Genomic DNA, 25,548 nt, shown 5'->3' with positions numbered 1-25,548 from the left:
ATTGTTAATCATGCTGTCATTTGTATTCTTGTGATTATTGTTACATTGTTGTGATTGTCGTTACTTTATCAGATATCTTAATACGTTGTACACAATACATATACCAGGTCACAGACACTAACTTCCCAGCTTGGTGCTTATTATGTCACTTTATTTCACAGACTTTGTTCTCCATTGACTACAATGTATGGCCAGCCAGTTGTAGCATTTAGTGCAAATGTCATGGGTGATCATGATTTTACTTGAGTACTATTTGTGTGGTTTGTAAATAGTGTTAAATATGGTCTGTGTCACTCAGCTGACATATCTGTGTTGATTCACAGACGAATCGGTGTGGATTGTGCATAATGTTAATGATAGTCTCTGTCATTTAGTTAACAGGTCGGTGTGTATTGTACATAGTGTTAACTATGGTCTCTGTCACTCAGTCAACAAAGCATGCTTCTTTGGTTCAGGTTTGATCCCTGGTTAGGCACTGGACAGTTATATATATTAACCCTGTTCATTAAAAATTAGTGCCCAACCAAATCCCATGCGTTGTGATATATTGGGGCTTAGATTGAGATTTAGGCAAAGCATAGGGATTATAATGTAAAAGGAGTTGGTTGGTTTGGCTTATACAGTTTTTGTCACTCAGCATGCTTCTTTGGCATATTTGGTAAAGCCAATTGAATATCATACCAAATTCTGTGTTCAATTTCTGGTCAGGGCACTCAAAAGAGGAATGTGTATATTGTTTCCATTATTTCACATAAACAATGGTAGTGAGAAAGTATATGATGTTCAAAAAAAGGCAGACAACTGAAGTATTTACTTTTTATGTACAATGTTACAATAGTATTTGGCCATGTCTAAAACATGTTACCATTTTTAGTTTAAATTGTTTAAAAGAACTTGATATGTGTATTTTTCAAATTATCCCTTATTTCAGTGTAAAATTGAATACCCAAAGCAGTAACTATTACCCTAATTCATGACCATTAAGCATATAAAGGACTTTAGTTTATCTCTGGAAGGAGGGGTGGGATAAGTTAAATAAAGCATCAGAACTTGGGGGTTTGAGTACTCCAGTAAGTGTATTTTGTGTACAATCATTACTGTAAGTTGTTACGTGACACTAGAGTTATCAGTTGAAGATTTTGTTCTTAACATGAAGTTTGAGATCTGACATCAGGCAAATGTAGTAGAGAGCTGCAACTGTTGTTTTGAAGAGATCTAGTTAATTAGTTGAGACATTCTTGATTCAGCTACCAGAATTGACCTCATGGTCATTTTTAAACCACTGAAGATTTATGTCATGAGTCTAACACTAACAGATTTTCTGGTTAGGCCATGAATATGCAGAGCTTTGACCTAAGTTATTTTCAAGACTTCTATTCTAAATATATAAAAGGAACTCATATAAATTCTAATCAGAACAGTATCCCATTTATGAGATACCCAGTGTAAACCCTGTCTAAGATAAGTACTCATGAGATCATGAGATTCCACTTTGTAATCCTATGTACATTATACAATCACTAGATAAAAAGAGACAAATCTTGATAAGCAACAGATTTGCCTAATGATCAGCTTCATTGAACTTTCTGACAGCAGCGATCAAGTAATTGCATGTTTCTGTACAAGATTTTATGGAACATATGGTATTTGCTCAGAGCAAATTGAATCCTCTCAAAGTGTTTTCTTTAGGAGAAGCACCTTATAAGAGGGATGCAGTTGTATGTCTTTGGATATTTTACATATTGGCACTTATAATTCTTAGAATGAAGTAAAATATTTAGTCATAATAGTGTATTGATTTTTTTCTTTTTTTTTCCAGTTATAGAAAAGATTTTGCTCTCTGAGATCGATGAACTTTCATGAAGAAAATGTGATCAGATGAGATGTCTACCTTAGAAGACAGTGTAACTGCCTTGATAAAACAACTTTGTGTATTACATACAAATGGTCCAAGGAGGGCTTTCCTTAAGCAACCTACTCTGTCCAAGTCTGAGATACAGAAGCGACTCAAGAAAAAAGCATATGAAACAATATTTGCCTATCTTGTAGGACCAATAAGGTATTTAAGACAGTGTTGAAATCAAACCAAAGGTTGGTTTCCTCATTCCATTTAACATTATTCTGAAAAAAGTATTTACATCCAAAAGTGGTGTTGACTATTTTGACAAAATATTTTTATGTGATGACAAAACAGAAAATGTTAACCTCTAAAAATATTATGTAAATAGAAACATTTCAGACGATCTGTTGAAAAAGGAAATAGTATGTGTATCTGGTATTTATACTACTTCATGTAATAAAGGCTTAAACAATTAGTAAATGCTACATGGTAATGGCAGTAAATTTATCATCTCTATGAAAACTCATTTCTCATTTCTTATTGGTGATGGGGAAAATTGCTTTGAAAATGTTGGAGGATGAAATACTTATCTGCAGAAGTTGGATTGGGTTGAAAGAATAACCTGGAGAGAACACATTGTTAATAAAGAGTGAAAATTTGCTCCAGAGTAGTGATCATGAAGATCAAAAGAAAAAATCAATTGTACATAAATGTGACTGTATTATTGTTAGGATTACAGTAAAAAATAGAAGTACCATGAACTAGCTGCCATGTTTAGATTCAAAGTAAAGGATCTACTCGCATAAGAAAATGTAATAAATATGAATATTGGTGGTCTTTTATAGATGGCAACGACAGATTTCTGTACAAAATACTCATTTGGAAGACGAGCGTGTTCATATTCTTAGCTATGCCTTTGACCTGAGGTGTAGGCGACATTATGACGATGCAAACCGACTAGAGGAACTGCTTGAAAATTTGGTTGACATTAGTAATGTGAATGTTGACGAACACATAAAAGGTAATATTCTGTTGGCATTTCCTAGTAAAATAAGTATAATAATTTTGTCTCTTTGAGACCTATATTTTCTATATCGTCTTCATATCCATTTGTAACAAGCTCAAGGAGTGATTGTTGTTGATATAGTTACAAAGGAGTGATTGTTAGTTGATATAGTTACAAAGGAGTGATTGTTCCTTGATATAGTTACAAAGGAGTGATTGTTAGTTGATATAGTTAAAAGGAGTGATTGTTCCTTGATATAGTTACAAAGGAGTGATTGTTAGTTGATATAGTTTCAAAGGAGTGATTGTTAGTTGATATAGTTACAAAGGAGTGATTGTTAGTTGATATAGTTACAAAGGAGTGATTGTTAGTTGATATAGTTACAAAGGAGTGATTGTTTGTTGATATAGTTACAAAGTTGGAATTGTTAGAATTGTTTTTAACCACTGATGGATACATTCAGATTTGATGTAACATGAACACTGAAGTGATACAAATTTATGTACAATCTCATGTCTGTTCTAACTCAGAGAATGAATCTGATATGCGCTCCATCCTCAAATTCCTGGTTCTGTTGGCTGACACGGGTCAACAAGAGTCCAGAGCTGTCATGGGATACGAGACACAACATCTCCCCAAGTCTATAGATAAGGTAAGTTCCAAGAATTGACTCTTGAATTTTGTTTTTGCCAGTACAAAAAAGAAAAGATGAGAAGATAATATTTCAGACATGCATCCTGTTGTTAATAACTTTGTGGTACGGTGAGTCATACTGCAGATTCCATGATGATATTGTCTTTGTTATGGAAAAGTACAATATGATGTAACTATTTTTAGATACTGGTACTTACTTACAGTTGAAGTATTATTGTAGCATAACTGCTAGTATACCTATAGTGAGTGTATTTAAAACAGTTTATAATTTTGATTGTCAGTATCAAATTCTTAGTTAATTCATTCTATCTACATAGCTGTAGTATGCCAAAACCTTGATGGTTAAGAGATAAATATTTTACTAGTTTTTTTGTAAAACAATATAAAAGTACATAAATCTCTTTCCTTATACAAACTTAAGGGTTATTGTGTATAAAAGTTATATATTTGAGCGGTACCTTTTTCGTGCTATCTTCGATGATGAAATAATATTATGAAAAACCAATACCGTGAACATTAAATTAAACTTAATTTTCAGAGAAGACCATGGTTTTTGACATGATTTCTGTGAAAACAAATCTTTTGCTTCAAACTTTTGGACTTTGGAAAAAAAGCAGACGTTACACAACATAAATCTAGAAGACGTGGCTATAATGATTTTTTTTTTGTAATGCTCATTTATCCTGCAGTATTTAACAAATTAAAAGAAGTAGATGTTATGATCAACAATGAACCAGGTAATCTAATTAAAACTTTAGATCTCAAAAAACAGTCTAACTAGTTTATGCCTTGACTGTTGTGCTGCAGGAGGAGGTTGGAGTGTTGCCTTCAGGACCTATGCTGTATGGAGATACCTGTGTCTACCGACCAGACCACAAGTTCTATACACACTTCCCGAGGTAAGATATGTTTGTTATACTGGATGTTACTGTAGGTCTTATATATCATTTAACTGGCCACAAATTCTACACACACTTTTGAGCATTTACCTGCTCACAAAATCACAAAAATATTCATCCAGTGGCCACACTCGTAAAATACAGTGCTATACCCGGTCTTGTTGCCTAGTGGTGAAATATTGCTGACAGCAGAAACTGACAATGTTTAGTTATGATGTATATTTTATTTATATTTTCTCTGTAATTATTTTTGATATGTACATCTAAATTTGAGTGGGTTTTTTCAGTGTGCTGTTTGAAGCTGAACCATTGCAGTTTCAAGAAGACAAAAGTCTTGAGGTAAACATGGGTGTCTGATTTATCAATCACAGTTTAATGAATGAGTACAAGTTTAATTACAAGATATGTTGAGTAATAAGAGTAGAATTTACTCTCATCAAAATTATATTATTGATTAGTCGAGGATAAGGATTATATATTAGGAGCAGGATTTTAAGAAGTACCTGTAGAATTTATCCTGAGAATTAATCATAAAGATTAAATCTAAAGTGATAAGAAAAATCTTCATTAATTTCACTGTTTTGCTAATTGGAGTTATAAAGTCTGTCATTTTGTATTGGCAGATCTTCCGTTTAGCTCCAGGAGAGAGTCTGTCTGGACAAGGCCTTTTCAACATCAAGGTAATTGGGAAACATGGTCATGATGTAGCCTTGGAATACCAATCAATCGCTTTGCAACCATTACTTTTATCCCTGGAAATCTGAAGGATAAGTTCTCTCCTAAACGGAGAGTATATATTCCAGAAGAGCACTAGTCACAATGCACTAGTCAGCTAGGAAGACCTGCTCTTTTGCTTGATTGGCTGACCATGAGTATTAAAGAGTTTGATCATATTACGGAATCATTGGAATAAAAAAAAATAAATTCTGGCACTATTAATAGAAATCTTACTAAAAGTATTCTCTGATAAAGAAAATGCAAAGTAAAAAAGGAGATTTCTAAGCATGATTAGATAATTAAGAAGACAAATGTGACAAGAGATGGAAATCGTGATTGCTGTAGGAAAATTAATGATGTAGTTTTTAACGAAAAAGCAAGACAATTTTTAGCTGGGAGATGGCTATGCCAGCCACTATGATTTTAAGTACAAGGAACTGGTGAAGTTATGGTTGTTGTCTTTCAGGGTTATTTGGGTGACAGCTATGAGAGACAGTGTAGTGGTACACTGTTCGGAGGACTGGTGCAGAGCCAAGTGGTGTCCCTTCAGGACAGATTACAGCTTCCCAATTTGGCAGATTCTGAAGACAGTGGGTAAGAACCAGATAAATAAGTTAAAATGTGACAGATTCATCTAGTGAAGATCACATTAAATTAGCCACAATTGCAATATTTTTTCAACCTCCTTTATTATTCATAAGGAGACAACAAAATATTAATATCGATCCAATGAACTTATGATTGTTCTGTGAAATTTCCTTTATTGATTCGTATCTGTAATTGATATTTTGACACAACACAATAATGTTAATGTTAAGGCAGTGTAAAAAAATTAGTGCTTAGACAATGTAGACTATGGATTTGAATTCAAGATATAGGAATAAGGTGAATTAAACTAATTTGAGCGTTGATGTCTATGAAACCTGTACGTATGGCTTGATTTGTTTTTCAGATTGTTTGATGTTCGTATACCCAAAGTTCAGTACAGCAACAGAAGCCAGGTATGAACACATTGTTACACACATTGATCAGTTATATTTATGTAGTCTATTTACAAACAACTTTTTCTGGAAGAAATCAAGTCATACATGTTTTAAACAATTGTACAACACACACTTTATGCACACTAAAAGGATTGCACTGAAGAAATACTTAACCAGAGTTATAGCCCCAGACTCTCTGTGTAAAACCAACATGATGTTAAATTAGTGATATCATTGTGGTCATCATGGTGATAACAGCAGTTGTTGTCCCACTGTTTTGTCTAATACTTTGTTTGCTTCAATTTTCTTATCTCTGATACAACTGATTATAATCAAAGTGAATACCCAATCATCTGTTAGAAGTTGTGACTTTGGATTTAGATTTGTATGGTCATCTGTTCAGTGCCTTGTAGAACAGACAACCTGTTTATGTCCCTAGCATATCAAGGCAAGCAAACTCCAATCTGAAAAAAATTCATCAGCGGATATTGTCTTAAAACCTTACCTATATTTCCTATGTGTAAACACATTGTTCATGATGTTGTTTTTTAGACATCAGCAGAAGATGACAGTGCTGTACATAGTTTGGATATGACAGGCAGTACTCAACTGCAACAGCTAGAAGGATCCAAGTCACTCAGTTACATCAGTGACTCCGACTCTGCTGTTGGTTGCTCCATTTGGGAGGAAGCACTTGAATTCACTCCAAGCAAGCACTTTAAATGGGAAACCCGAGGCTGGTATGTACTATCTCGTTTTGTATAAAGAGAAAGGGCACTAACTTTGTATTTTAGTTGGAACAAATCGAAAACCATAAGATGTTTATATCGGAGCTTCTCTCTGAACTCCCAACTAAAGTTGATATCAAGTTTTTGGATAATCGGTATTATTTTTTTTCTGTCCATTTCTGCAGGATTCTGCAACTTTCTACATTAAACTAGTTATGATTTAGGCAGGTTACACTAAATTAATGGATCTGGTTTGAGATGAGTAATATTTCATTGACAATTTATGAGTTGTGGTTGATATTTTATGTTCTACTGCTGTAGTAATATCAGGGACTGTTAGAATCAATGGGTGATTTTTCTTCATTAGTCTTGCTGGTAGCTTTTTTCTGAATAGCTGTATTGACAAGTTAGAGACTCAAAAATTATATTCAACACCTCACACTCTTAGATCAGCATACATTTGGAGACTTGCGAAAATGATTGGTAAGAATGAACAGATTCAATTTTTACTGTTCCTCTGTGGTAGCATTAATTTTCTCTTTGTAATTGAGATAATGTCAACAAACTAGAAGTGAAGTTACATAGATATAACTTGTGTTCAGTGAGCCTGGAACTAGACCAGATCGCCCCTACCTATCAGAAGCAGGTCCGACTGGCCTAGACATGTGGTACAGCATGAAGCTGAAGGAACTGTCAATCCTGTGTCCATCAGTGTCGCCACCTACACTACGTCTAATGAACCAGAGAGATGTTGTCAGAGACATTATCAATATGATGATAGGAGTGCCCTCGGCCACCTACCAGCTCATTCCTGTAGGTGGACCTAGTTTGTTTACTCTGCAACACAAGTAACACCTGTCCAGTATAGAAACAAAATAGACATATCAATGACTTTTAACAGTAATACTTATACACTGAGTTATGCATATTATTGAGTGAATGTAATTTAAAATGTCTTCATTTATTTCTGAGGTTGTTTTTATATTACTTGATGGGAATTTACTTGAGATGGAAAACAATTTTTTTCATGGATTTTAATTTATATACCTGATTCCTGGACTAGTACATAATTCTTCCAAATTTGTTATTGTTTTATTTTTTCCACAACCAATGATGGGTAGTGATATTTGATATTTGTAAGGCTGTTAGTCCATATTGACAGAATGTTTGTGTTATTGATCAGGAAACTCAATCATTTGAGATGGCGGAAGGGATTTACCTCAGTGGAATGACACCAGAATGTCTTCATCGAGTCTCACATGATTTCTTGTTGTGTGGTACATATTACAACCTTCTGGTACAGTTCTCCTTGCCTCCATTCATCGACTCCTTCTACAGCAAAGGTCTTGTGTATCAAGCTTTTTGTGGAGCTATCAGGAAGTATCTACAGCACTACAGAGGAGTGATACTGTCTATCCCTCCAAACATCTCATTATTACGACTCAAGTTCATCTGCCAGAAAATCTTCAAACAAATAAGGTACAGTAATCAATGTGTTATAAATCTTTTATAGTTGTAGTTTTTATGGCTTCAAATGATGGGAATAAGAATCAGCTAGTAACCTTATACATTTCATGTTTCATATAAAATATCCAGACATGATATAATTTTTCCTCAACTCCATGGTGGAATATTTAAGCTCTATTTCAAATTTTTGTGGAACTGTTGCATATCATCATTTGTAATGTCTATCAGTGTCAGAAAACAGTTCCTCCGTAAATCACTTTTTTTTCGTATGTTTGTTGTTTCTAAAACAATTCTCAGTAAATTTGACAAATAATTTTCGTGCTCGGCTTTTACAGTTTTCTTGCTGATTTATGTAAATGTACAACAATGGAAGACCTTCAGGATGAAGAAAGTTTCCCAACAGTGAGTAAATATTACAGCAATTAAAAAAACTAACTCTTGAATTCTCTGATCCTTCTTCTTTCTGGTTCAAGCAGTTATGAGGTTAAGCAGACTTTGTAATTTCTATGATGCCAATTCCTCCTATATTTTTAGGAGTAACAGTTTTCTAGTGGTAATTTTTGCACTTCTTTTGCAAGCAACCGTCAATACTGTACTTGTTTAAATTCCCATCACTCATCTGAGGAAGTTTAACATTTTCTGTTTTAATTTCAAATCAGTATTCCCATTACCTATGTACACTTGCCAACATTGTTAGCATATAGCATAAAATTGTCAAAGTTCATACTTTTGGCTAGTAATTTCAAATTTCTTACACACTCAATCAGTAGCTGTCCCCTATTCAACCAGATTCCTAAAGTTTTATATTACAAGGCATGAGCTGGAATCTTTTTTTTTATTACTGCATCATTTTATTTCATTTATTTTTATTTCTGCCAAAATATTAAGTGTTGTAGAAAATGCAAGCAAGCCAGAGAATTTTGTGGCCATATAGATTTTGTGTTAAAAAAAGTTATAAAACCCTTTTTACTGTTGAGCAAGATTTGCAAAATCAGATGTAGTCAGATGTCCCCAAAAGATGATACTAGAGCACTCTTTGTGGTTTTGTGGACAAAGTTTAACTTTCTGTCAGCACAATTAGGTTGATAATGCATGTGTATGTTAGACGGTGTAACTCTATGGAGTTGTGTGTACTATTAAAATCAGGTTCTGTTAGATGAGGTTTTCAGGACACCGTATGTGTTGTAGGATGTTCATCTGCTAAGTTGTGTGTACTATTAAAATCAGGTTCTGTTACATGAGTTTTTAAGGACACCGTATGTGCTGTAGAATGTTCATCTGCTGAGTTGTGTGTACAATTAAAATCCAGTTTTGTTACTTGAGTATATATGAAAAAAAAACCTGTCTGTTGTAGGGTGTTCATCTGCTGAGCTATGTGTATCGGAAGTGTCTAGAGTGTACCTGTACTGACAACTACCCCATGATGATGTCCATACTGCAGTCATCCTGTGGACCGTACACTGTGTAAGTTGCCTCATCTTACTATATATTCTATTCACGGCTTCAGATATTTATTTTTAAACTCTCGTCTTATGTAATTGTTCAGGGCTTCACATAAGTGAGAAGTATTATCACAGACAAGGTAGCTACTAAACAAATATGATGTAATCAGATACTGTTGATATCAGTTTTATATGGTTTGTAACAGTAAAATCACTGTGTTGTTTCAGTAAAAATAGAATATTTAATAAGGTAGGTAATGCTAGTGTCACTGATACTGTTTTAATATATTCATGAGTGATTTTAATATGTTGTTGGTAATTCTCTTTGGTGATAGATAAAATGAGATGATGGTATCGACTGTTTTATAATCACATTCTGTTCTTTGAACAGGTTTGTACAGGACTGGGTGTTTCATGGAATTTGTCAGGACATCTATGGAGAGTTTATGATAGAAACCCATGCAGATTACTTACAATTCAGAGGTTTGTAGCCTGCCTCCTGCAGAAACAGTTAAACTTTTCTGAATTTCGTGCTTAAAACTCAACACTATGTACTTCCTATATTTCGTTGTCACTTTTCATAGAAAAAAAATCTTGGGTTGATAAAAAATAGATTAAAATTTTAATTGACATGGAAACAAGAAGGTTTATAGCAGTTTAGCTGGATTTTAGTCTGTTGTCCAGTCATTAGATTGATAAGTGATGCGACAAGGAATGTAACTATTGTTTTGTAATGTTTGAAAGATTCATTTGTTCATTTGGTAAGTATTTTATGCTTATGTCAGTTGTAAAGAAAGCATTTATTTCTTTGATATCTGTTAGTACCTTTATCAGGGGGAATGCAGAAAATCTGGTTTAAATTTCTTCTGAAACATTGTTTAAAGGAAAAGTGTTTCTTGAAGTTGAACATGTGTAGAAGTCAAAAATGCAAAATTGTGTCTTCTCACCTATGGAAGAGGCTGCTACAGTTTATGTTACATGTACATTTACAGACAAGAACTACTGGAATAGTGGTTACAAGCTGATGACCAATGAAGCTGCAGATAGTGTCCCTCTGTTTCTAGCAGACCTTGCCTCCGACATCTTCATCTGTGGAAAATCCATCAATCTGCTAAAGGCTTGCTGTCCCCAGGTAAACTTCTTTTGTAGAAGAGACATCCCAGTTAGGTGAACATTTATGCAGTGCAATAGTTGGGTGAACATTACTACAATGTGCCAGTTGGGTGAACATTTATACAGTGCAGTAGTTGGGTGAACATTACTACAGTGCAGTAGTTGGGTGAACATTTATACAGTGCAGTAGTTGATGTAGTATGATATAGTGCAGTAGTTGGGTGAACATGATTGGGTGAACATTTCTACAGTGCACCATTTGTGTAAACATTTCTACAATGCACCAGTTAGGTGAACATTTATACAGTGCACCATTTGGGTAAACATTTCAACAATGCACCAGTTGGGTGAACATTTATGCAGTGCAGTAGTTGGGTGAACATTACTACAGTGCAGTAGTTGGGTGAACATTACTACAGTGCAGTAGTTGGGTGAACATTGCTACAGTGCAGTAGTTGGGTGAACATTACTACAGTGCAGTAGTTGGGTGAACATTTCTACAATGTGCCAGTTGGGTGAACATTACTACAGTGCAGTAGTTGGGTGAACATTACTACAGTGCAGTAGTTGGGTGAACATTTCTACAGTGCAGTAGTTGGGTGAACATTACTACAGTGCAGTAGTTGGGTGAACATTTCTACAGTGCAGTAGTTGGGTGAACATTACTGCAGTGCAGTAGTTGGGTGAACATTGCTACAGTGCAGTAGTTGGGTGAACATTACTACAGTGCAGTAGTTGGGTGAACATTGCTACAGTGCAGTAGTTGGGTGAACATTGCTACAGTGCAGTAGTTGGGTGAACATTGCTACAGTGCAGTAGTTGGGTGAACATTGCGGTATTGGGTGAACATTGCTACAGTAGTTGGGTGAACATTACTACAGTGCAGTAGTTGGTTGAACATTACTACAGTGCAGTAGTTGGGTGAACATTTCTACAATGCTCCATTTGGTTGATTTTGTATATATTTCTCGTAGAGCCCTCATTAAATCAGTGGAAAAGCACAGACATGAAGACAATATTAAGACACTGAGATGTGATCAAAAACAATGATAGATTATCAAGGATATATTAAAGCAGTATTGATAATACCAAAATTTTTTCAGACACCATTATGAAATTTCTGCAAAAATTAACAAAAATTCATGTGTGTTGTTACTGTATGGTTGTAAGATATAACTTATATATGGACTAAATTTGTATCATTATTTTTCTACCCTTGTTGTAGAATGGTGGATCAGGACATCCATCATTAAATAGGTTAACTTAATCAAGATTTGACGTAGGACAATGATTTTTTCCATAGAGGTTCAATTCTAGTTGTTGCACATGAATGCTATATTTCAGTTCTAAAAATGAATTAATCATCTTTAACTTCGAAGTGAATTCAGCTGGATATAATCTTGATATGAAACTTTGTTTTTAGCTCCATTTCTACATTTTTTCTTAATATTTTCTAGATTGGGTATAATTTTTTTACATCAGAAATAGAAAAAAAAATCATAATCTTATATCTTTATGGCTATCTAAGCCCACCATGAACACATTTACACAATTTGTTTTAATGTATTTCAGAATTTCCTGTGTAATATAGCTGACATTGATATACCAAGGATATCAGTCACATTCTCAGAGGAAGAGCTTGGCGGTCTAGATGGCCAGTGTCAGTTTTATGTCAACAAAATGAAGCAAATAGCACGCCAAATGACCATCTCAAGGTACAATATATCAGATAAGATAAAAGAATGATCAGGTCCACTTGTGAAGCACAAATCTAGATCTGATTATAGTACAGTAATTTTGGCTGTAATTTGAAAGCACTGGCTTGTAATAATTATTAGTAGTAAAATCATTGCATGCCTGGTATCTATTTACAATATCTTGTATTTTTTGTCCTTTAGTAATGTGCAAAAGAAAAGTTTAGTTGGTTGTATACTAGAATTATTGATAGCCTCAATATAACAAATTCCACAGCTGGATGTTTGTGTTTGCTAAAATAACAATTAAATTGTTTACAGACAAGAGAAGCTCGAGATAGAAGAGGCTGCAAAGAAAGATTTGTTACAGAAAGCAAAAGAGGTGGCTACACAAGAGATACAGAAACTGCAAGGTGAGTTAAAGATAAGTCATGGTAAGAAAAAGATTTCATTTGTTTTTATCTGTAAGAAACTGTACCTTAGTTTTAGTGCTTGGTAGGAACTTCATTCAGTTTATTGTAAGTAAAGGAAAGGAATATTAATTTTGTTCAAATGGTTTAAAACATGTTCCAAAGTTTAGTTGTCTTTATTTTAAAGCAGTTCCAAACACTGTACAGTGTTTGATATATATCTGGAAAGTGTGATGTTCTAAATAAATCATGTCTTTGATTGTGAATATATTTATGATAATATTTTGTTAAATTTTATTTCTACAGCTAGAATGCAAGAAAACAAAGTAATCCAAGACACAAAGAAAAGGAAAGAGTTCCAGTTTCTTAAGGATCAGATGGAAGCAGACTTACAGGTAGGCTTATTCTGTTTGTTACATCAATGAATCATAATTTTGGTTCTCAGTACAGATCACTCCTGACGAAATTTATTTCATTAGTACCTATTTTTGCAACACTGTTTTGTGTACTATATGTTGCAAGATAGAAATTGTGCATGAGAAAACTTAAAACTGTATAATTATCACTTTTTCTTGTAAAGTTATTTTTGGGGGAAATCAGTGAGGAAGAATGTGCCTTTAAATTTTCATGTTATATGCTATGTGTGTGATTTCAGAGACGAGCAGACAAAAAAGAACAAATCAAACAGGAAGACAAGATGATGATTGCTAGAGTGACAAAGCAAGAGGAAGCCATGTCGATTCAAGAGCTAGAGCTGGAGAGGAAAGCAAGGTACCTGGATCATTTATAATTCTGTTCTTACACTTTTGTACATAATCAGTTTGTGGTTTTGTTTGAAAACAAAGACTGTGTTTGACTGTTTTGTTTGATTAGGCTAAAGCTGTCACTGAAAATTAGAATTTTAACATCACACTCCTCGTCAGCAAGCACATTATTTCTTGACATTATCAGAAAATGGCCTGTGATCACTCTCTAGGGGTTTTCCTTCCTCACTTCTCCACAGGATTTTCAATTTTTCATATTTTTCTTTGGGAAGAAATATCTGTAAGAAACTGATAAATGAAGGTGAAAAAAAAGAGTTGCCAAGTAAGCCGGTCCAGGATTCATGGCAGAAGAAAGTGATAAAAAGATTTGTCCAATAGGCTGGCACACAATTCACAGCAGTTTTGTAATGTTTACAGAGAAGAGTTGATAGAATACTACAGCAAGCTGAGTGAGGAGGCAACTCTGAGAGAACAGCGGGCATTATGGCATGTCAAACGGGCACAATTAGCTGAGACCAGGCGTGACTTTCTACAACAGGATGATGTACGCTGGCAGGCAGAACTTGACAAGTCATCAATTGTTACAGTATGTTTTGGATACTTTTTTCTACAAATCTTTTTGAAAGTCTATTCTCAATTTTGTGTCCACATTAAGTAACTAATGATAATTCTTACTTTCAATGGATTTCTCACATCACAGATTATTTAAAAACATGAGTTAAAACTTTATACATTGTTTCAGTTTCTCATTGCCATTGTAAATGAACTTTAACATGAGATGTAAATGTTTTGAGAAATAAAGTCTGACTGAGCAATGACAACACACGAGTGAAATGTAAGGAGTGATTTATTAGACATAACTAATGGCTTACTGTTTTAGGAACCCGTTACTGCCCAGAAGCCTGACAATGTGAGTATTTAAAATTTACATTGTGTAATGCCACAAATGTAGATAAATTTGTTATGTTTAATTCTCAGCTTTGATATAAAAATAGAAGCCATCGAATGACATCTTGTTTCTTGTTAATGGATATTGTATAAGATATTTTATAGCTGACAATATGTGATGTAAAAGCTGACGTCATCTTTCTAAATTTTTCTAAATTGAGGTGAAATAAAGTACTCTGAAATATATTCCAATTTTTTTGCTCTCTGAAGGGAGAGCATATAGTCACTTCTTTGACCCTCCGTCCATCCGTCCGTCTGTCATTGGTTGACAACAGTTACATTTGAAGACGTATTGTATATGCCATTGTTAGATCATTTACTAATGATAATTTACTTGTGAACTTGATATGATCAGATGCTGGCTGACACAGCCAATCTTCCATCATGGGCAGTTGAAAAAGGAAGAGATGGACCGGTCATTGTGACTGGTGAGGAAGACACCCCTCTGCCAGGGTGGGCACAGCGAGGACTTACCAGGACTACTACTTTAACTGTTGATTCCAGTATGCCTGCCTGGGCTCAACAAGAGCTACCACAGTAAGTACAGTGCAAAGTTGGAGGGTATGTCCATTTATACATCTGTCTGTAGATACAGTAAGAACTACCACAATAAGTACAATATCAAGATAGAGGGGTGTGTCCATTTGTACATCTGTCTGTAGATACAGTAAAAACTACCACAATAAGTACAATATCAAGATAGAGGGGTGTGTCCATTTATACATCTGTCTGTAGATACAGTAAGAACTACCACAATAAGTACAATACCAAGATAGAGGGGTGTGTCCATTTATACATCTGTCTGTAGATACAGTAAGAACTACCACAATGAGTACAACACCAAGATAGAGGGGTGTGTCCATTTATACATCTGTCTGTAGATACAGTAAGAACTACCACAATAAGTAAAACACAAGATAGAGGGGTGTGTCCATTTATACATCTGTCTGTAGATACAGCAAGAACTACCACAATAAGTACAACACCATTTGTACATCTGTCTGTAGATACAGCAAAACTACCACAATAAGTACAACACCAAGATAGAGGGGTGTGTCCATTTGTACAACTGTCTGTAGATACAGCAAGAACTACCACAATAAGTACAATACTTTATACACAATACAGTACAACACCACAATAAGTACAACACCAAGATAGAGGGGTGTGTCCATTTATACATCTGTCTGTAGATACAGTAAGAACTACCACAATAAGTAAAACACAAGATAGAGGGGTGTGTCCATTTATACATCTGTCTGTAGATACAGTAAGAACTACCACAATAAGTACAATATCTAGATAGAGGGGTGTGTCCATTTATACATCTGTCTGTGGATACAACAAGAACTACCACAGTAAGTACAATATCAAGATTGAGGGGTGTGTCCATTTGTACATCTGTCTGTAGATACAATAAGAACTACATCTGTCTGTAGATACAAATGTGATTGAACAACTAATGCACTAGATAGATGTTAGTGGTAATATCAGGTTGCTCTCAACTGTATATTGATTTTCCTTCTTAAATTTTTCATTTTGGATAGAGGGTTATTTGTTAGAATATATGTAGCTCTGTTTGATTGATATTTGTTTCAAATATCTAGACATTTGGTAGCTCTTAAGAAAAACAATCGTTTTGGCTTCTAATTTACCTGAGCAGTGATCATTCACACAGGTTCCATTTGTGCATTGGTCTGTTTTCGTTAACATTTGAAGAGTAATTTAACTTCAAACTTCCCATATGAATTAACCAGAGTAAAGAGGGTTACCTTTATGTTATTTCAACTTTTGTGATTTCAAAATTTTAAGTTGACATGGAACCAATGCAAAATTAAGAAAATTTTAGTACATTTACTGTTTTTGAGCACACACAAAAATACATACATACAAATATATAAGATATATATTATGAGTATTTAATTTTGACACTTTTGCAGTGATGTTGATTTATTTCATATATTGGTTGTTTTCTTTATTTTGTTTGTGGAATTTAAAAAAAAAAAAGAAAAAAAAAGCTCTTTGTCAGTTTCAATTTGTAAGCCATTTTGAAACTAGTCTGGATGTCTGGAATATGTCAGCAGAGTTACTGCACAGATTAAATGAATCTACAACTTAGAAAGATGACTAATTGGTTGGTTTTCCCTTCAGTGTTCAGAACAAGTTATTACAAAATTTCATAAATGAAATACTGTTCTTCTGTAAATGAAACTTAATTTGATAAAGTGAAACATTTCTTACAACTTTGAATTGTAACATCATTTCCTTACTTCACTTTTACCAATCAACAGATCAGAAACAGGAGAGGATTTGTCACCAGAGAAGACCAAGACCCCTCGTTCCCTTCCAACTCCTCCATCCCGTCCAGCTGGGCGACCATCCACACCCACACTTCAAAGACCTCCAACTCCGACCTTGAAGACAGGCAAACGCTTAAGTGATACATTTTATGCAACAGCTCAGACAGAAGAATCACCAACAAAATCAAGTATTTATGTCTTCCCAGATAAGCATGCTACATCAGAAACTGATCCAGATGATGGACACAAGTTACAGATCAAACTGGTACAAAACGTCAATGTGAACAAGGAAAGTGTAGAAAATCCAGAGTGCTTACACATAAAATTGGCAGAAGGAATGCATGTCTCCAAAGAGACAGAATCTCAGGAGGGAGTGGTGCCCCACAGAAGGACTGCAACAGGTATGAGTGCTAACAAACAGTCAACAGAGGAAAGGGCGCTACCTCGCATGAAGAAAAGTGAGGAAATGCATGGTACTAAAGAGACCGAGTCAACAGAGTGGCTGATAAAAAAATCAAGCACTTTTGGTCACGTTTCAAAGATGTCCACTTCAGGAGACGAATTTGTGATTCAGGCACCGAGACTGAAAAAGTCTGAACAATTTCATTCATCTATTGAATCAAAATTTAGTAAAGACTTTGGGATAAAACCCAGAATCCGCATGAGTAAGACCATGTCGTCAACCACTGAGTCTAAACCTATAGAGTACAGTAGGCCTGGTATCAAGATTGGTCAGATGTCAGCCTCAGTGGAGAGTGAAATGGTTGATCAGGATGAAAACAGACTTCAGAAGTTTAAATCTTTCAATATTCACGGCCATTCGTCAGACTCAACTGTCCAGAAACTGTTGTATGGTGAAAAAAAAGCCAAACATGAGGTCAAAGAGCAAGGTAATGATGAGTCATTTTCGCCTTACTGACAAAACATGTGGTAAAGAACAAGTCTCAGATATCAGGTCATCAAAAATATATTGGACATAGATGAAATGTGATATGGGAGCCCTGTCATATAGAGATTGATGCCATTTATTTTCTCCATGACTGAAAGAAATATGAAAATGAACTGATAAATGAAACATTTTGAACCTTTTTAATACCTTATTGATAATCCATGTATAACATTCTTTCTTCAATGCTTGCCAACCTGAGGTAGATGTTTTACATGGTGATGTCATCTGTTTTTAAGAAGAAATTTTTTTTCTTTCAGAAGTTGATGATATCAGAAAAGAGCCTGTTTGGTTGGACTCACCTGCCACACAAATGTTCACCTACGAGGACAACTTTGAGTTCCTGAGTAAGTGTGTAAACAAATTATTCTCATAATTTATATCTTATCATAACAATGTCCAAGCAGTTTATTCATTCTAGCTATATGATGTGATTTGTTTTGTTTGAAATGTGTATATCGGTATAACTAACCTTCTAATGGTGTAATTTGTATTCTTACCAAGGCTAGGTAATCACATTTTTTTTATTTCTAAAGCACTGTGTTGCAGAAAATTTTCACCTCTGTTTAGTTTTGGCCCATTTCATCAATGAAGAGGGAGAGTGAATTTAAGATAATCCTTAGAGGGTGAAATGAACCTGAGTACAAGGGTGAAAATAACTTTGGGTGAAAATATCATGATATACAAGGACATAAATTTATCACCTTGGTATAAACTTGTGCATTTTTTAATATCTGAGGTTTTTTTCAGAATTTTTACCTTCATAAGTGATGTTAGATAAAGAATTGTGTTAAGAAATTGTATTGTTATTATGATAGCCGTTACTTGAGAGTTTTGAGTGCAGGCATTAAGTTCAATATCAAATTTTTTTTTTTTTTACAGCAAATACGCCTGTTGTTGATCTTTTGTCGTCTAAGGAGCTATCTGCCTATGGCAGGTTTGGTGATTATGGAATCAGTCAGACTGATGATGTAGATTTGTACCGCTACATGCCACTTCCTCAGCTTCTGGAGCGATCTGTCACAGGACCTCTATTAGCTCAGTAAGTTTATTAAAAGTCAAGGCCCAGGAAGGTAATTAAATCATGAAAGGACTAATATACCTTCAATAATATGATAAATGTTGTTCTTGGTAGACAACATGTACATAGATAAAATTATGTGAATGGTAGACAATACATAAATGGTAGACGTTGCATAAATGGTAGACGTTACATGAACGGTAGACAATCCAAAATGTGAGACAATACATGAATGGTAGACATTGTTTAAATGGTAGACAATGCATGAATGGTAGACATTGTATAAATGGTAGACGTTACATGAACGGTAGACAGTCCAAAATGTGAGACAATGCATGAATGGTAGACATTGTTTAAATGGTAGACAATGCATGAATGGTAGACATTGTATAAATGGTAGACGTTTCATGAACGGTAGACAGTCCAAAATGTGAGACAATGCATGAATGGTAGACATTGTTTAAATGGTAGACAATGCATGAATGGTAGACATTGTTTAAATGGTAGACAATGCATGAATGGTAGACATTGTATAAATGGTAGACAATGCATGAATGGTAGACATTGTATAAATGGTAGACAATGCATGAATGGTAGACATTGTATAAATGATAGACAATATATGAATGATAGAGAGTGTAAAATGTGAGACAATGTATGAGTGGTAGACAGTGTTTGAGAGATAGAAGATGTGTAAATGACATGTGGTTGAAAGACCAGGTAGACAAAGTGTGATTGGTAGACAATTTATGAATGACTTGTGAATTGCAGACATGTGAATGGTAGACAGTTCCAATGTGAGATAATGTGTGAATGTGAGACAATGCATGAATGGTAGACAGTGCATGAATGGTAGACATTGTATATAGGTAGACAATATATGTATGGTAGACAGTCCAAATGTGAGACAATGCATGAATGGTAGACAGTGCATGACTGGTAGACATTGTATATAGGTAGACAATATATGTATGGTAGACAGTCCAAATGTGAGACAATGCATGAATGGTAGACAGTGCATGACTGGTAGACATTGTATATAGGTAGACAATATATGTATGGTAGACAGCCCAAATGTGAGACAATGCATGAATGGTAGACATCGTTTGAATGGTTGAAAATGTGTAAATGACAAGTGGTTGTAGACAATGTGTTAATGATAGACAATGTTTAAATGAGTATATAATATGGACCAGAATGTGTGAAACACAGCTTGACTAAGAAGACTCATTGTTGTGTTAATTATCTTTGTTGTCTAGTAGAGGGTAGAGAGAGTAAATATCTACTCCTGATGTGAAAGAAATCCAAAATGGCTGAAATGTTCTCCTATTGTCAGGAATATGTTCAATTTCTTAAATTCTCAATATTTGAAAAAAGTATAGTGATACCTGCCACATGGGTAACTTATCATGTGATGGATATTTCAACACAGACTGTACATGAAGCCATATTATATAATTCCACCTTCCTGGATTGTTGATTTTACTTGTTTTATAGGATCTCTCTGGTGAATGACAATGTGATCAACTACTTTACTGTGGACCTGGAGATAAAGAACCACTTTGAGGCTCTTAGATGTTATCTCTTTATGGGCGATGGAGACTTTGCACAAATCCTCAGTGACATACTTTTGGAAAAGGTAAAGGACTTTTCCCATTTCAGTAAATTGTCAATAGATTATCATATGATATGTGTTCTGCAGTGCTATATGTACTAGGGAGACCTCGTATCATAATTTTACCACTGGTTGGTAGATTTCATTCATATCCGTCATGCTTAATAACTGTTCACCTCATACCTGGAACTATATGTGTTATATTGATGTGAAAGTGTTAACTACCAGAGGGGGAAAATAAATACAATTTTTGCATCCCTGACAAAACAGCATTCTTAGTCACAGTTGGTAAATGTGAAATGATGTACTCAGCACTAGCATTACTTTACTTAGGTATTCATTTTCCAAAAAGATCTTTAAGATAGACCTAGGGGCCTTTGAACACTGTATTTTCAAAATTTCTTATTGTTTTTTATTTGAAGCTTGCCAACAGTCCTAAGGCCCAAGAGATGCTGAACCCTGTGTTTTTGACCAATGCTCTCAACAAGGCCCTGAAATCGTCCATGCATGCTGATGATCCGTTTGCAGACAATCTCAGCTTTGCGTTACGATATGTTCCGAAAGTCTTGATGCAAAATGGTATGTTATCTTTATCTGTGACCAGTTTAAATGATTATTCCCAGTAATTCCCAGAAACATCTGATGAAATTACCTCATCACCCGCCTATCAAGCTTGTTGTCCCATCCTGAATATTTTTTAATTATTCAATTTACATGGTTTCAAGTGAATTTTTTTAAATTCAAATAAAAGTGTATTACATTAACAGACCTATATTTGAAGTTGGGATATTTTACTTTGTGACATGATCATCAACAAAGAATATCAGTTTTTTTCCCTCGTTTCAGCTCATGACACTTTGGACTGTTTAGAGCTACGATACAAGGTAAGTTGTTTTCTAGGGAGTTTATTCCTAGAAATGGCAGTCGTCAAATTTGAAGACATAATTTTGTGGAAGGGAGGGTCATTTTCAATGCTTGATATTGATATAGAGCTCAATGTAACGTCCAAAATGCTACCCTTACACATCAAAATTTTAATATGTAACAGAGGTAGGTATCTTAAGACAGATCATGGAATTTTAAAAAGGGGTTAGAGTTCAACATTTTCTGGAATGATATAGTTGTAAAGAAGTGTGTACTCATATTCTGATGGTAGCTATGGTTGAATTTTTAATGATAATTTTTAATGATCAATGTAAGAAAATGCTTGTTTTTATTAATATTCAATTCTGAAATAGAGAGAAAGTAAATAAAGATATGTGTACAAAGAAATAATGCTGTGTGGTATCTTAGGTAGATTGTGTAATATTTTTGTGGGTTGAAAAAGTAAATAGGTGAAGATATGTGTACAAAGAACCCTATAATGCTGTGTGGTAGTGAAAAAGTAAATAGGTGAAGATATGTGTACAAAGAACCCTATAATGCTGTGTGGTAGATCTTCTCATTCACCCAGTTCCCTGGTATTCCACAGACAATGTGCTTGTTACATGTATAAAACAGATTCTGTGTGTCATTCCATCTGGCTGTCTGTTCATCCATACAGAGGCATTTAGTGCATATCTCCAAAATCTTTAAAGATAACTAAAACAATCTTTCTATACAGTGGTCTAGTAGTGCCTTTTTCTATGGATCAGTTTTCAGTTTTAATGTTTTCGTGGTTACCATGGAAACAGACTGTCACATTCCCTGATTCCAGCATTTTTAGAACATATCTTCAGAACTGATTAAAATCATTTCTTTGATAAGACTTTAATTGCCGATTTTGTTCTGAATTGTCCTATATTCACTATTACCTGTAAACAACTTATTAAATATCTTGCTGGATGTCATGCCCATGACTGGGGGTCTTTTGGGGTGAGATCTGAATGACTATATGTCCTTGTTGGTCCCCTGACAGTGAAACCGGAGGGACTCCAGTGTCTGTTCGTTGGTCCATCCATCTCTCTGTCTGGTTTCATGATGATAACAAATATAAGTTTAGAAGGAGACCTAGTGTGGGATTGTGTTTAGGGTCAAGAGGTCAACTACAAAGGTCACCTGTGCTGAGAATAGATTTTTGGTTTCAGATTGCAGTTTGCAAAACTAACTGTAAGCTTGTTTATTATCAGGTGACCTGGCCACTGAACATTGTGATAACAGATTCCCTCATCAGCAAGTACAGTAAAGTCTTTTCCTTCATGCTGCAGCTGAAGCGTACAGTGTGGGTGCTAAAAGATGTGTGGTACAGACTGAAACGTGATGGTCAGCATTCTCAACATATAAATACTTCAGCTGAAAATAGTTTGAACAGTTCATTTCCAGTTGAAGTGTGTCTTTACAATTATATATACTAACTATTTTGCTTGGACTTTTTACTGCTGTTTGATGTAAAGCTGCTGTAAAAAAATTCTTTAATGTCCTTTTCGTAATGATGTAGAAGTCCTGTATTTGTCCATGTTGTAAGTCATCCATGAAATCTGTAATGATATTAGATAGTATATTTCACAGGTATACAACTATCAACCATATAAGTAAAACTCGGGATATATTCTATCTGAGATTTTGGAAGGTTTCAACAATTTAGGAATCTTACCTTTAGGGTGGAGATTGATAATGTGACACCAAATCAATTATTGAGTGATGTTCAGTTTTCCTTTTGACATCACAGACATGTCTTGTTACCTAACTACGTTGTGGAAGATTAAATGAAATCTCAGTTAGGAAAGTCATAGAACACTTGTCCAGAGAAAAAGGTTGTTGTTTCCTACACTTGTGTATAACCAGTATCTGCTATCAACATCGTAATCTTGTGTTCAAATGTTTCTATCAATTGAAGCAATAATTCACATCTCTTCATTGTAGCATTGGTTCACAAAGCAGGCGGCTCCTCTCAATTTCGTCAGCTCCAGCTCTACAGGTAAACATTTGCTTGGATTTATTGTAAAGTTTCTTTGAGACCAGGAAATGTTTTGCTCTTATCAAGAAATAAGAGTATCAAATGAAAAATGATTTTATTATCAGAAGATCATCATGATTTAAAAATTTTAAAGATTAATTAGAAATGCAGTGACTAGTAAGGACTTATCTGCAGATGATGTGTCTACCATAGGATCTTTTTATTTACTCCTAATTCTGTGTATCTATCTAACAACAACAGATTTTTGGTAGAATAATGAGGAATTTTATTACAGGCAGGAGATGCAGCACTTTGTAAAGGTGATGCAGGGTTACATAGCAAACCAAGTGATACATGTAACATGGTGCGAGTTTACCGAAGCTCTCAGTAATGATGTTCATAACCTTGATGACCTACACAAGGTCCACTCCAACTATCTGGACAAAGCCATCTTCAGGTAACTATCCCTGGGCAATACATCACCACTGGATCTATTTCAAAAACATTGCAGTTGAATGTTTGTCTTTTTGGAGCATCATCTTTGAAAGAGAATGTTTCTTAGTATAAATGTAGACCCCCTTGATCCCTTTGTGCTTAATTTCGAGACAATATTTAGTTCTGGATATAATTAGTGGTGACATGGAATTCTTTTTTATGTGACAGATGCTTACTGAACAAGAAGGCTGGAGCAGTGATGAAAATTATACAAGACATCTTTTCTCTAATCCTCAAGTTCAGACTACAGTTGGTTAATGCAGAATGGCGGTATGATGTGGACACAGGACATCCTGCTCATTCTAATTTTCAGAACATGGTAGCATCTTATAAAGCCTTCAGGGAGTACTCCGTCTTTCTGTTCAAAAGTGAGTATACTGTCCTCTTATTGAGTCAGCCGTAATAGATTTTAATTTCATCACAATAATATTCCATCAAGCATCACCATCACTTTGAAGTGTTCTGCTTGTCCTTAATTGATACATATGTTCCTATCAGTTCATATATGATTTACACAGTTCTGTTAACATTATTCTGCAGAAATGCTTCACTGATCAATTGCCTTGTTCATTATTTAACAAACATTCATGGAAGTTTCCATTCAGTCATGTCATAACAGAATACTGTATTATGATCCGACTAAAATGACATTCCACATTATCGATATGAAGTCATATATTTAACTCTTTGATTGTTATACAGTCCATGTTATTTCCAATTAAGTAAAATTTGTTATGAAATCAATTTTCTCTTATTTCTTTGTTTTGTTTTATAGTTGTGAACAAGCTGGCCATAAGAGGATATCAACCCCATTTACAGGAACTCTTGTTACGTCTTAACTTTAATGATTATTACAAGGCAAGATAGACATCAAACATCCTCCACTAGAGAACGGACACATCCTCCACTAGATAATGGAAAACTCTTAGTGACACGCTGAGTCACAGACAAATTGTTGACTCACATTTGTGTTACATTAGAGGTCAAGGACAAATCCTGACACACTGGAGTAAGGACAAATTATTGGGATACTACAGCTCATCTTAGTGACATACTGGAAGTTAAGGACTAGGGTAACAATATGATTGAAGGGCAACTTGTTTATTAAGACACTGCGAATTAAAGACATTCATCGTATAAAAGAATTCTGTGACCTAGTTCACTAGATATAGCAAACAGAGTGAAGAATAACCAATCATGCTAACACAAAGTAAAGGGCAATTCATTGGAATGATATAGTGAATAGAAATGCTTTTTGGAATAGTCACCACAATGTATCGTTTCAATCATATAGCTAGGTGTCTGGTTTGATAACTTTAACTTGTCCTGTTATCGCATCGACTGTTTCTGGAAACTGTAACTGAAGCTGATGAATAAGCAATTATCATATATACAGCAATTTAATGTTAAAGATGTGGATGTAGGAAATGGACTATAAAACTGTGATAGCTTCATCCACGTGTCATTTGTTGAATTATGATGTACATTTTATAACTGAATTATGTAAAAACATAACAGAAAAAAGAAGATTCTTTAAATGAAAAATCTAAATCTTTTGGTTATTTGCATTGAAATCATTTAGTTGTTAGCTCGCCTGGTCAGAAGGATGGGGCATTGTCTGTAAATTTTGT

The 25,548-nt window shown here is 34.7% G+C and overlaps 1 protein-coding gene across 1 annotated transcript; it reads left to right on the top strand.

The window, feature by feature from the left end:
- Positions 1–1,861: 1,861 nt before the first annotated feature.
- On the top strand, positions 1,862–25,422 carry LOC132551597 (gamma-tubulin complex component 6-like). The gene is made up of 33 exons (XM_060215756.1): positions 1,862–2,059; positions 2,686–2,861; positions 3,377–3,498; positions 4,308–4,399; positions 4,687–4,738; positions 5,023–5,079; positions 5,583–5,710; positions 6,069–6,117; positions 6,652–6,839; positions 7,430–7,640; positions 8,011–8,306; positions 8,630–8,696; positions 9,649–9,758; positions 10,128–10,219; positions 10,729–10,868; positions 12,422–12,564; positions 12,865–12,956; positions 13,260–13,348; positions 13,609–13,724; positions 14,135–14,303; positions 14,598–14,627; positions 15,021–15,202; positions 16,957–17,855; positions 18,172–18,258; positions 18,794–18,953; positions 20,430–20,571; positions 20,970–21,126; positions 21,394–21,431; positions 22,656–22,788; positions 23,389–23,443; positions 23,718–23,879; positions 24,086–24,285; positions 24,693–25,422. Exons 1-33 carry the CDS (start codon positions 1,884–1,886, stop codon positions 24,782–24,784), a joined length of 4,902 nt encoding a protein of 1,633 aa, XP_060071739.1. The 5' UTR covers positions 1,862–1,883; the 3' UTR covers positions 24,785–25,422.
- Positions 25,423–25,548: the final 126 nt, after the last annotated feature.

This window comes from Ylistrum balloti, unplaced genomic scaffold, assembly GCF_031769215.1.
Source record: "Ylistrum balloti isolate Yb309-2 unplaced genomic scaffold, AGI_CSIRO_Ybal_v1 Utg370208, whole genome shotgun sequence".
Taxonomy (NCBI): domain Eukaryota; kingdom Metazoa; phylum Mollusca; class Bivalvia; order Pectinida; family Pectinidae; genus Ylistrum; species Ylistrum balloti.
The sequence above is the reverse complement of the archived record's forward strand: the minus strand, read 5'-3'. Positions and strand labels throughout refer to the sequence as shown.